This window comes from Nannospalax galili, unplaced genomic scaffold (genome assembly GCF_000622305.1).
Source record: "Nannospalax galili isolate Female #2095 unplaced genomic scaffold, S.galili_v1.0 scaffold443, whole genome shotgun sequence".
Taxonomy (NCBI): Eukaryota; Metazoa; Chordata; class Mammalia; order Rodentia; family Spalacidae; genus Nannospalax; species Nannospalax galili.
Window position 1 is genome coordinate 4,727,508 of NW_008352479.1, and position 13,601 is coordinate 4,741,108.

At 39.7% G+C, this 13,601-nt stretch overlaps 1 protein-coding gene and 1 non-coding gene across 2 annotated transcripts in view; one reads left to right on the plus strand and one right to left on the minus strand.

Moving 5' to 3' along the window:
- Kif15 (kinesin family member 15) overlaps positions 1-13,601 on the plus strand; it is an 86,526-nt gene that overhangs the window by 42,255 nt on the left and 30,670 nt on the right. Inside the window, exons 17-24 of the mRNA XM_008849496.3 lie at positions 804-1,001; positions 2,195-2,302; positions 2,770-2,875; positions 5,949-6,114; positions 8,260-8,410; positions 8,608-8,693; positions 9,758-9,827; positions 11,318-11,404. Coding sequence (XP_008847718.1) covers positions 804-1,001; positions 2,195-2,302; positions 2,770-2,875; positions 5,949-6,114; positions 8,260-8,410; positions 8,608-8,693; positions 9,758-9,827; positions 11,318-11,404 — 972 coding nt within the window. The remainder of the gene's footprint in view (positions 1-803; positions 1,002-2,194; positions 2,303-2,769; positions 2,876-5,948; positions 6,115-8,259; positions 8,411-8,607; positions 8,694-9,757; positions 9,828-11,317; positions 11,405-13,601) is intronic.
- On the minus strand, positions 11,135-11,242 carry LOC115067065. Its single transcript, XR_003846500.1, has one exon. It is a non-coding gene; the product is annotated as a U6 spliceosomal RNA (small nuclear RNA).

The window sequence follows — 13,601 nt, forward strand, 5'->3', positions numbered from 1 at the left end:
TTATTATTATTATTATTTTAGAAGGCCTACCAAGTCTAATTTGTGTTCCCAAATGCACGTGAGTTGGGTCCAACCATATTAGAACTTTGCCTGGAACTATATTGAACTGATAGACTAATTGCCATTTAGTAATTTTCTAGATTGTGTCTCAAAGACACTTCTCCTCCCATCCCCCACCCCCTGTTCTTTTGAGTCAGGGTCAGACTATGTAGTCTGACTGGCCTGGAACTCTCTATGTAGATCAGGCTGGCCTCAAACTCACATAGTTCCACCTACCTCTGCTTCCTTGGTATTGGGATTAAAGACATACACCAGTATGAATAGAATTTTTAAAAATATTTATTATTAGGCCAGGTGTGGTGGCGCACACCTTTAATCCCAGCACTTGGGAGGCAGAGGCAGGTGGATCTTTGTGAGTTCAAGGCCAGCCTGGTCTACATAGTGAGTTCCAGGACAGGTGGGACAACAGGGAGACCCTGTCTCAAAAAGACCAAAAAAAAAAAAAAAATTTCATTTATTGCCTGCATATATATAAGTGCACCTGTGTTGTGCAGTGCCTGCAGAGGTCAGAAGAAGGCATTGGGTACCCTAGAACTAGAGTTACAGATGGTTGTTAGCCACCCTGTGGGTGCTGGGAACTGAACTCAGGTCCTCTACACGAGCAGCCAATGCTCTTAACTGCTGAACCGTCTCCCCAGCCCCAGATGAATAGAATTTCATCTCCTCTGTTCATAAAAATCTCTCCATATGCTATTTTTTACCTCTTTGTATTAATGTTCCTTTCCACAATCTTTGTTCTGCAGATTATAGCCACACCAACCAAGGCTTATCAACTCCGTTCTCGGCTAGTACCAAAATCAAGCCCTGAGGTGGGGAGCTTTGGCTCTCTCCACACACATAATTCTTTCAGGTTAGATAATGATATATTAAATGAGCCAGTTCCACCTGAGATGAGTGAACAAGCTTTTGAGGCCATATCTGAAGAGCTTCGAACAGTGCAGGTAATGTTTTGGTTTCGGTAAAAAATTAATGAATTGAATGTTCACTTAAATGAATTTTTAAAATATTTTATCTATTATTTTGTGTGTATGAGTGTATTACCTGTATGTATGTACATGCACACATGGCGTTCAGGGCCTGTGTAGGCCAGAAAGAGGGTGTTGGATCCCCTGGAGCTGGAGTTACAGATGATTGCTAGCCACCATGTGGATGATGGGAATTGAACTTGGGTCCTCTGCAAGAGTAGCCAGTGCTTTTAACCACTTCGCCATCTCTCCAGCCCTAAGTAATTTTTTTTTTTTGTCAACCTTTTAAACTCCCTATAATTTTTACATGTCTTGGAATTTGTCCTGTTCTTGTTCTTTAACTCATTTTTCAAACTTAAGGAAATTATTTTCTATTCTCTTTGGGGTTTGTTTCCTTCACATATAAAATGACCAGTTTCATATTAGCTTCAAGCTTCAGAACTGGTTTAAATGGCATAGTGCTATATCTGCTAAAGAAAGTTAAAGGTGTTGGACAGAATCTTCTTGTAGATCAAATTTTAGATAGAGTTTAATGTGTCTCAAATAAGTTGCCTTTCATTGCCTTGGAATTTTGATGGATAAGTAAAATTTTTTCCCCATTGTCCAATAAAACTTAGAATGAACACTCCAAATCTCAATTATTTGCCTTGTCCAGGCATAGAGGCCTTTCTGGTGACATAACCTCATGCAGCTCTGAAGAAACCTCTTAGGAGGGCTTTAGAGGTCTTTAGAGGGCTCTATAGTTTAATCCAGAGTTTAATTGTAATCACTTCTTTCTGGTGTGTTTTAATGTATTCATGTTGATTAAACACACGTGTAATTTTGAAGCATCAGCAATAATCGGAATAGCCTTCTACAGTGGCCTTTGCTATATTTGTTCCTATGAGAGGTTGAGTTTATTTTACTTTGGTTTCTTTTGTTTGTTTGTTTGTTTATTTGTTTGTTTGTTTTTTGAGACAGGATCTCCCTGTAGCCATATCTGGCCTGCAACTCCAGCTATGTAGACCAGGCTGACCTCTATCTCACAGAGATCTGCCTGCTTCTGCCTCTGCTAGAATTAAAGGTGTGTGCCACCATGCCTGACTGGTTTCTTGTCTCTTGAATCAAAAAGAAATAGTTTGCAAATTCCATTAAATGAATTTCTGATGACTGAAATTTGTCTATTGCAGGAACAAATGAGTGTTCTTCAAGTCAAGTTGGATGAAGAAGAGCATAAAAACCTGAAGCTTCAACAGCATGTTGACAAACTAGAGCACCATTCCGCACAAATGCAGGAGGTGAGGGTCAGGGTGTAGCCTCAGAAAACATTGAAACATCTTCAGAGTAAGAGCATTACGAGATGCGGTGTTACTTCCTTGGAGTTCCTCCCACTCTTTGGCAGTTCTTTTTTGGTTTTCCTTAATAAATGTGTGTTTGCTCCCCTCAACAAAAAAACATTACAAGGCAAAAAAAATGCCCTTACTAAGCCTTATTTAACTTTGTGGGTGAGACACACTTTCATTGTCTGAATTCTGACCCACTTAGTCAGTTGTACAAATGGACTGTTTAGAACAAGATGGCCTGTCCACATTCTTGCACTGATCCTAGACTGTGTTGGTCATCTTCATTATAGTTCCTGAATAGCCAAGTTTCTTCTTGTCAGAGACCTTAAAACTAGACATTAAATAATAGTAATAAAAAAATTTTTTTAAAGATTTGCAGTGTTAACTATTTTTTTTTAAGTAAATTTTTCTCTTTCCCAAAGATTTTCTCATCAGAAAGGAGTGATTGGACCAAACAACAGCAAGACCATTTCTCACAGTTGAATGTCCTCGAAAAACAGCTTCAGGATACTCGGACTAAGAATGACTGTAAGTTTCCCACAATTTGGGGTACTGTAACCTGGTGACTTTTTACTCATTTATTAATGTTTTCCCTATGTTTTGGGTTGGTTGCTTGTTGTTAGACAATGAGACTTGAATTTCCATGGTAGTGGTAAGTATTCATAATAGGTTATAGAATGTATTTTTTTTCAAGATGACTCAAAAAATAAATGACAAGTAAAGTTTATTTATGCGTTTGGGAGATGGCTCAGCTATTAAAGTGCTTGACTTGTAAGCATGAGAACCTGAGTTCAGATCCCTAGTACCTGCATAAAAAGTGGACATTGTGGCACGCACACATCAGTCCAGGGACTACACCCAGGGATGGCTAAATGGGAGACAGAGATAGGCAGATCCTTGGACGCTTACTGGCTAGCTAGCTAGCCTACTTGGTGAAGTTCTAGGCCAGTGGGAGATTTGTCTTAAACAAAAAGTGGAAGGCACCTTAGGAGTGATACCCAATTTGTGCTCTCACCTCCACATAAACATGCACACAAATGAATAGGCAGATCAGAATACACAGAGATATACACACACAAAGTTTAAAACTTTGGAAAATGAAGTATCTTGAACTTGAAGTTTGAGTGCTTTAATACTGACAAAGCATTAAATTATTTAAATTTATTTCTAGGTATGAGGATATCATTTGATTCCTGTTTTTTATTTTGTTTTGTTGTTTTTTTCAGTTTCTTTCTCCCTTCATGAAAACATTTTCAGATAAGCCAGTTGTGCCAGCACTTAGTAGGTATAGATAGGAGGTTCAGAAGTTAAGGTCATCCTTGGCTACCTAGTGAATTCTAGGTTAGCTTGAGATACATGAGACCCTGTCTCCAAAAAGATATTTCCAGTAGTTTGTAGTAAAGCTAATGTTATGTAATCCTAGGGGCTGGAGAGATGGCTCAGTAGTTGAGAGCACTGGCTGTTCTTGCAGAAGACCCAGCTTCGAATCCTAGCACCCATATGGTGGCTAACAACCATAACTTGTAACTCCGGTTCCAAAGTATCTGACACCCTCTTCTGGCCTCCAAGGGCACTGCATAACACTGGTGAACTTACATACATCTAGGTATAACACTCATATACATAAAATAAAGTTAAATAAATTTTTTTTTAATTTTAGAGTATTTTTTATTATTCCAGAGAGGTAATTTTTAACACATTTTTCCAGAAATAACTTGAAGCATACAATGAGTTTAAGGGGGAAAAATAGGACTAAGAAATCAAAGACCAAAGGATTTGCCAACATGGGATCGATCAACTTTGGTGAATTGAAGGTTTCCATTACCTCTGTTTTTTTTTTTTTTTTTTTCATTTTTTTTTTTTTAATCCCAATGAGTTTATTAGGCTTGCTAACAGAGCGCAGGGTGGGGGTTAATCACGGAAGAGTGTGCACCCTCATTTATGGCTGCACTTGAAAGTCCACACTCAAACATAGATCCTGTGACTTCCTGACAGACACACAAAATGGGGAGAGAGGTGCCTTATGGCATTCTTGGCTTGTATATCCTTAGTCCCTTCCCCACATGCAGCTAAGGTTGACTGATTGGGTGGGAGGGGTAACTGACTCCCCTCTTGACTCCTTGAGGAGTGTGGGAAGGAGATGTGACTATAGCTTGCCTCCAGGTAACATTCTACCTCTTCCTCCAGCTCTTACATCCTTTCCACCAACCTCTTCCTCAGAAGTCCCTGAGCCTTGGAGGGGGTAAAAATAAATAAAAAATTTCAAAGTTACCTATTGGACTTCCCTTACAAGACCAGAAGTATTTAACACATATTGAAAGTTGTAATATATTAAAGCATTTTGACTGAGAGTAGGTCATTTCAAATATGTTAAATCTCTCAAGGTTTTTTTCCCTCATATTCATAATTTTGATGAATATTCTCTAGGAAAAAATCTAAAAAAGTCAAGTGACTTAAAAAATGAAGAACAAATATTAACTCTTTCTGTTTTAGTAGGAATCTTGGAACAGCTTGGTGTGATGGCATATATAATCCCAGCACTCAGGAGGTAGAAGCAGGAATATCAGGAGTTCAAGGTTGGCCTTGTTACATAGCAAGAATGAGGTCATAGAGACCCTGTCTCAAAAACAAAAAAAGCAAAACACCAACAAAAGAAATGTGGAGACTAGAGAGATGGCTCAGTGGTTAAGAGTGTCTACTGTTCTTGCGGAAGATCTGGGTTTGATTCTCAGTACCCACATGGCGGTTTGCAACTGACTCTCATTCTAGTTCCAAGGGATCTGACACCCTCTTCTAACCTCTATGGTCTCCTGTGCACACATGAAGCACATGAACTTATCCAATCATACACATACATACAATAATTATATAAACCTTTTTTGTTGTTATATATTTATTCAGTTAGGTTTTATAATTTTTTTTTTTATTGAGTCAAGAATTTCATACTTGTTTTGATCATGTTCCGGCCCCCTCCCCCATCTCCACCCTCACCTTTCCACCCCCTCCAACTTCATGACCTCTCTTAGCATATGAAAAACCCCATCCATCTTATACGATACATCTGACCTGGGTGCCAAAGAAGTCATATCTCATTAGAATGTCAATGATCTGTAATTCCTATGCACAGATGAGCCAAAGTTAGGACCCAGTCCTTTACCTTTGGATGTAGTTTCGGGTCAGAATTCATCCAAGTTTCTCAAAATGGAGTTTTCACATTTTTTCTTACACACTGCTAGGACTGTCAAGTAGGTATTTCTCTTTTCATCAGTGATGAGGGATGCTTGGGATTCTTCATCAAGATCAGTTGTTTGCAGCCTGAGTACATGCAGGTTATACTTTGGCTGTTTCTGGGCCTCACTCAGTCCACTCACCCCACTGTGGTCCAAGGTTACCTAAACCTTTTTTAAAAGTAGAAATGTAGCCAGGTGTGATGGTGCATGTCTTTAATCCCAGCACTTGGGAGGCATGAGCATAAGTAATACCGCAGTATTTACCATCTAGTTTTTCTATGTCTATGCTTAAAATTGTATCATCATATTGATTTTGCCTGTATATAAAAGACCTATAAAGAAACCTGTTGAGACCTTGTTTTGTTTTTCAGTCTTGAAAAGTGAGGTGCATGACCTACGTATAGTTCTGCATTCTGCTGACAAGGAGCTTTCTTTGGTCAAACTGGAGTATGGTACATTCAGAGAGAGTCAGGAGAAAGAATTAAACCAGCTTTCTGAAAGACACGTGCAGGTTCAGCTTCAGTTGGACAACGTCAGGTAGAGTAGTTCTGTTTTGTTTCAAGGTGTATGGTTGGTTGTACTCAATAGTACTTGAGGTATAAGCATTATAAACTCAACTCACATTGCATGAACTAGCAAAATAGCAACTTATTGGTAATTTATCACAATTGCACTGCCTTATACCTAATTGTTTTAACTTCTGAATCTAAATCTTCGCTACGATACAAACTACCTTTGCATAATTTTTTTTTAAATCTATGAATCTCAGTGAATCTTAATTTACTTGTATTTACTCGTGAGAATAGAAGTGGATCGAAATGTAAAGAATCTACTAAACTATGAACTTAAATGCCATCCTAAAGATTTCTGGCTTTTTATTTTGTTTTAGAGATGGTCTCACTGGTTTAAATCTCACACAGACTCACCTGCCTCTGCCTCCTGAGTCCTGGGATTAAAAGTGTTTGCCACCTTGTCCAACTCTCCTAGATTTTCTTTTTTTCATATTTAATATTTTTATTTTATGTGTATGAGTGTATTGCATGCATGTATGTAAATGTACTTGGGTCATGCAGTATCCATGGTGGTAAGAAGAGGGCATCAGATACCCTGGAACTGGAGTTGTGGACAGTTGTTAACCACTATGTGGATGCTTGGAATTGAACCTGGATCCTCTGCAAGAACAACTAGTGCTCTTGACTGCTGAGCCATCTCTCCAGCCCAGCTTTTCAAATACATTGGACAAATGTAATTATTCTTGGCATCTCTGGTTTGACATTGAGTTACTTACTGGACTACTTATTCTCCCAGGAGCTCAGCAGTTCATGTTTCTGAATGGTAGAATACAACACTGCTATGTATCAATTTTACCCTTTACACCATGAACACATATATGTTCCCCTGCTCTCCCTAGCTCTCATCTTTTAGCAACTAATTCATTCTCCTTTGTAATTTGCTGCTCTGCTTTGAGTTCATAAAATAGATTGTCTAGGCAATAGATTGTCTAGGCACACGCCTTTAATCCCAGCACTCTGGAGGCAGAGGCAGGCGGATCTCTGAGTTCAAGGCCAGCCTGGTCTACATAGTGAGTTCCAGGACAGCTGGGGCTACAGGGAGACCCTGTCTCAAAAAGACCAAAAAAAAGAAAAAAAGAAAAAAAAAATAGATTGTCTAGTAACATATGTGTAAACCAGGACATCTGCTTTGCATAGTTCAGAGGCCAGATTGCTCTTTCTTGGCTGAACTCTGAATGCTGTATGTGATGCAATCAGTGTGTTGGGGACAGAAATGAGAGGATGAAACTGAAAAGGCAATGTATAGTTTGAGGTTATTTTCTATGTTGGTTACATTGAAGCATGTTTTCCATCCTAAAAAGGTCTTTCTAGTGCCTTGAGACTATGTTACAAATTGCTGGAATTGGGGCTGGAGAGATGCCTCAGCACTGGCTGTTCTTGCAGAGGACCTGGGTTCAATTCCCAGCACCCACATGGCAGCTAACTGCTGTCCATAACTCCGGTTCCAGGGGAATTCAATGCCTTCTTCTGACTTCTGTTGGCATTTCACAACATGTTTGCACTTACATGCATGAAGGCAATACACTCATACACATACAATAAAAATAACAAATATTTTTTTAAAAAATTAAAATAAAAAACCCCAAATCGCTGGAGTTGAGCTATTGACAAAACTTGGAAGTTGGGACTGGTGAGATGGCTCAGCAGTTCAGAGCACTTGATACTCTTTCAAAAGACGTAGGTTTGGTTCCCAGCACCCACATGGCAGCTCACAACCGTCTGCACACATGTGGTACACATACAGACTCTTAGGCACACATAAAAATAAATAAATCTTTTTTAAAAAACATGTACAATTAATGGCCAGTGCCTAGATAGAAACCCCTAGATAAGCCTAGTGACCATTTATGAGTTGGCTAATAAATTGCCAGTCAGTTAACCACATGAGTGAAGATGTGGAAGAGATGGCCTTTCGCTAGCATTCCCTTCCATCTAGGTCCTCTGGATCCATAGTTAGTACTGAGGACATTTCATTGAAGTTTTTAAGAATTCTACATCAATCCAAGCTTGTTATATATAAATGGTCTGTAATGGAAACACTTGACCTTTACATAATCTGACTCAGAAATAAATTTTTAAATTCACCATTGTAACACTTTTCCTGTCAAAGGTTAGAAAATGAAAAGCTTCTTGAGAGCCAAGCCTGCCTACAGGACTCCTACGATAACTTACAAGAAGTAATGAAGTTTGAAACTGACCAACTTTCAAAAAACCTCCAAAACTGCAAACAAGAAAATGAAACTCTGAAATCTGATCTGAATGTAAGTGATGAACAGTGCTGGTAATGGGTGATGTGTCCTGGATCTGTGGCTGCTCGCCTATGTGAGGCAAGCACAAGCATTCCCTAACCTCCTATACTAGCCACAATGCCTGCTGCACAGAAGGTACTTGGCATGTTTGCTGACTGCTTGTTACTAGTTAACTGTCACTTCAAATCTAATCTAAGGTTGTCTTTTAGAATTTGATGGAGCTTTTTGAGGCAGAAAAAGAACGCAATAATAAATTATCATTACAATTTGAAGAAGATAAAGAAAACAGCTCTAAGTGAGTGTTATTAATCCCTTCCATTAATTGATTAGAATACTGTTCACTAGCACATTCTTATCTTTTGGAGAATGGGTTCTTACTATCTAGGGTAGATTAGCCTCTAACTTTGAATCCTTCTGCTTTGATCTGCCATGTGCTGGGATTATAGGCATGCCCACATTGCCAAGCTCTTTGTTTTTCTTGCTAATAACCTGTAAAGAGTTATTTTCAGCTGGGGATGTACCTCAGTGGTAGAGCACTTGCCTAGCATGCATGAGGCCCTGGGTTAAATCCCCAGGAAATTATTTTTTTTATAACAATCCAAACAGGCCACAAATTCTTTTGTATAAATGGCCATGTCTTGAACTTCATTTTTCAAAGCATTTAGTAACTAGCTATGATACCAGCTGGTGGTGATCAGAGATCAGGGCCCTCTGTAAATAAGCACTGTATAGGATATTTGAGTAACTATTCCTTTTATTGCTGGGAGTTAGGGGTGAATTATTTCTGTCTCTGTAAATCTTTTTCCTGGCTTTTCTTTTGCTTTCCTGGCTCCTAAACAAGTTCCTCTTCCCTCTCTCCAAGTTCTTTTTCTTTATATCTCCCTGAGTCTCGTCCAATAATCTTATAATCATTCTAGAGAGAAGTTGTTTATTCGAGCAATATTTACTATGTTCTTACTATGACTTTTTTAGGCCCAGGTATACAGTGCCTGAAATCTAGGCACTTAACATTTATTCATATCTAGCCAGGCTCTGTGCTGTGACTACCTAGAACAATTAGAGTAAAACAGTAAGTGAGACATCCCTGTGCTCATGGACTTTACATTCTGTCACAGATGGTAATAAATACTATGTGCTGTATGTTGGGTTGTCAGTACTGATACTGAAGAATAATAAACCATTATGGCACAGAAATAATTTTTCATTAAATAGTTGTTGAACACATGGATTCCACTGTGTGATCTCCATTGGAGTGTGATGTCAAATACGGAGAGTTTGCCTAATAGATTTTTTTTGTGTTGCATTTAATTTTTTTCTGAACTAATGCACTCAGTTTGTTTTCAATTAATTCTTCTCCAGAGAAATCTTAAAGGTTCTGGAGACTCTGCACCAGGAGAAGCAGAAAGAAATGACCAAATGTGAGCAGCAGGTAAATTTCCTACTATTCTGAGTCTAGAATTTAAATCTTACAACTTTTATTTCTGATATCTAAAGCATCCAAAGAATTTTTTTAATATAACTGCTTCAACTTTCAGTGTTAGAAATTGGTAGTAAAATGATAAAGCCAGGTGTGAAGGTGCATGCCTTTAATCCCAACACTTGGGAGGAAGAGGCAGGTATATCTCTGTGAGATCAAGGCCAACCTGGTCTATATAACGAGTTCCATGCCAGCTGGGGCTACAGAGGAGACCCTGTCTCAAAAAAAACAGAAGCGCCAAAACAAACAAAATCAAAATTTTTACTTTTTGTTTTTGTTTTATAGTTCTAGGGATCAAACCTAGGGCCTTTTGCATGCTAGGCAAGCGTACTGCCACTGAGGTACATTACTAGCCCTTGGTTTTTTGAGGCAGGGTCTCACTGTGCAGCTCAAGCTGGCCTGAAATTCACTCTGTAGTCCAAGTTGGCCTTGAAATCAAGATCTTCCTGCCTCTGCCTTCCATTTGCTAGGATCACCACCCTACATCATCACATCTGGCTAATTCGATTAGAATTTTTGAATTTCATTTATCACTGTTGGGGGGTCAGGAGTAGGCAGAGGTTTCACATGCCATGGTGCCTGTGCAGAGGTCACAGGACAATGTTGTGGAGTCAATTCTCTTCCTCCACCTTTATGTGGGCTCCAGGGATCCAACGCAGATCTCTAGGACTACAAAGAAAGCACTTTTACCCTCTGACCATCTCACCTGCCCTGGTTCTATTATTTTGAACTCTTTCTAATTCCCAAGTGGCTATAATTGTTGCTACTGGTGCTACCTGACAGAGTTCAGAAAAATCATTGTCCTTTTGGGGATGGTGGTGCATACCTTTAGTGCCAGTACTCATGAGGCAGAGGCTAGCAGATCTCTTGAGTTTGAAGCCAGCCTGGTCTACATAGCAATTTCCATGCCAGCCAGGACTACATAGTGAGATCCTTTCTCAAAAAAAAAAAATAAAAAAATCATAATCCTTTCCTTATTATTACCATAGATTTGTTTAATGTGAAAAACAGATGTCAGCTTGGTTTTTGTTTGTTTTGTTTTGTTTTGTTTGGTCTTTTTCAAACAGCTGTTCCTGGAACTCACTATGCAGACCAGGCTAGCCTTGAACTGACAGAGATCCGCATACCTCTGCTTCCCAAGTGCTGGGATTACAAGCATGCGCCTAGCTGGTTGGTCTGGTTTTTGTTGTTGTTGTTGTTATTTTTTGTTTTTTTGACATCTCCAACAGATTTATTTAAAGGAATGGACTAAGGAAAAAAAAAATGGGCAAAAAGTATGGAATAGAAAATAAATACAAAGCGCAGGGGCCATGCTAATCTTCTCTGTATCGTTCCAATTTTAGTATATGTTCTACCGAAGCGAGCACGGTTGGTCTGTTTTTTAATGCATGTCATTTAATTATTTTCCTAAAACGTGTTTTGTTTTTGTTTTTCCTTTCTAGATGGCAAAAATTCAGAAACTAGAAGAAAGCTTGCTTGGTACTGAAAATGTGATCAGGTCTCTGGAAAAGTCTAGAGATTCTGACAAGGTGAGTTTGCACTCTATGCCTCTGCTGTCCCTCTCCTCTTCCTACGCCTACTCTTCCTCCTCCTCTTTTTCATTTTTGTTTTTGGTGTTTAATTTTTGGGTTCATGGTTTTGCCATGTAACCTGGGCTGACCTTGAATTCAAAATTCAAAACTTCCTGAGCACTGGGATTACAGATGTGAGCCACCATGCCCAGCTTTGCATTTCTTTATAAATGTCAGTCGGACATTCCCATTTGCACCATCTCCTACCGCCGGGGTGACTGGTTTGTGTACATTTATGCCCCGTATCTTCAAGAGTGCTGGAGAATGAGAAATTCCATTTAGTTAGGTTTCTTCATGACTTCATCTACAAACTGTTCTTTCCTTTAGATAGCTGGTAGAACACATCCTGTCTTTTAATCAGAATGCTGATATTACTCTATTTTTCACTGACTGTAAGCCTATTGATAATGATTTTCAAATGCTTAATGTTGACTTTGTCAGAATAATAAAAATGACTTGTCTATTCCAATATAAAATTAGGAATATTTAGCCAGGCATGATGGTGCGTACCTTTAATCCCAGCACTCTGGAGGCAGAGGCAGGCAGATCTCTGTGAGTTCAAGGCCAGCCTGGTCTATATAGTGAGTTCCAGGACAGCTGGGGCTACAGGGAGACCCTGTCTCAAAAAGACCAAAAAAAAGAAGGCATAATGGGGCTGGAGAGATGGCTTGGTGGTTAGGTGCACCAGGTCTCAGCTCTTTCAGGGGACCCAGGTTCAATTCCCAGCACTTAACATGGCAGCTGGCAATCATTCATAACTCTAGTTCCAGGGTAATCAAGTGCCCTTTTCTAACTCTGAGGGCATTGCATGACAGGGGTGCATTTATACACATGTAGGCAATACATTCATATACATAAAATAAAAATAATAAATTAAAAAATATATATATAGGCATAATGGTATACAATTATCATAGCAGTCCTCAGGAGGCTGAGGGAGGAAGCATATCATTAGAGGCCAGCCTGGGCAACATGGTGAAACCCAGTCTCAAAAAAACTAAAAATTATAAAATCTTATATATTATACAAAACAATTGACTAAATTTAAATAAAATACAATGAAGCTATTGAAATATAAATTTCTACTAACAATGGAATGTCACATGATATTTTACTGAAGTAAAAAGTTGACTTGACTGTTTGAGACTGGAGAAATAGCTCAATGTTAAGAGTACTGATTGTTCTTACAGAGGACCCAGGTTCCATTCCCAGCACCCACACGGCAACTAACAACCCTCTGTAACTCCAGTTCCAGGGGATCTGACACCCTCTTCTGACCTACACAGGCATTGCATGACACTTACATACATTCACGCAACCACACTTATACACATAAAATAAAAATAATAAAACATTTTTTTAAGCATTTTTAAAATTTTTTTAAAAAGCCAGAGAGATGGCTGAGAGGTTAAGAGCACTGGTTGCCCTTTCAGAGGGCCCAGATGTGATTCCTAGCACCCACATGGCTGCTAACAACCCTCAGTAACTCCAGTTCCAGGGGATCTGACTCCTTCTTTTCTGTGGGCATTGCATGACAACATGCGTGCACTTCCACACATGCAGGCACTACACACATACACATAAAATAAAAATTTTAATAGATGACTCCCCGTGTTCTCATTAAGAAAGAGAAATGGCCTTCCCTCTGCTTCCCTGGGCCTGCACAACCTGCAGGCCCCTCTCCGGGGTAAGTCGATATGGCACCCTTCGCGCCTTGACTCCCCCAGCCTCATTCACCCTCCCATCTCCCTCGCCTGTCTCTCCTCCTAGCCTGGGTCCTGTCCCATTCCTTGTCTTGGCACCCCAGACACTGGGTAAACCACCACTGTTTCCTGATCCTTTGCATCCAGACCAACCCAGCTCCTCAGTGCAGTCCCCAAGAGCCCTTGGGGCTGCTTCCTGCCCCCATCTTCATTTGCATCTCTGGGTGGCACAGCCACCAGCTGCCCTAGACTAGCATCTTTCCTGGGCCAGGCTCCCAGGCCAGTCCAACCCCCAAATTCCTGAGGCCAAAATCTTTCCTGGAGGGATCCAGACCTTAGGAGAAAATCTGAGAGCATCTGATCATCTGACTTGGGCCTATGTGGGAACTCCTGAAGACAAAAGCAATTGGCCACTCCAATATAAAATCAAAAGAGAGAACTGGAAGCTTAGA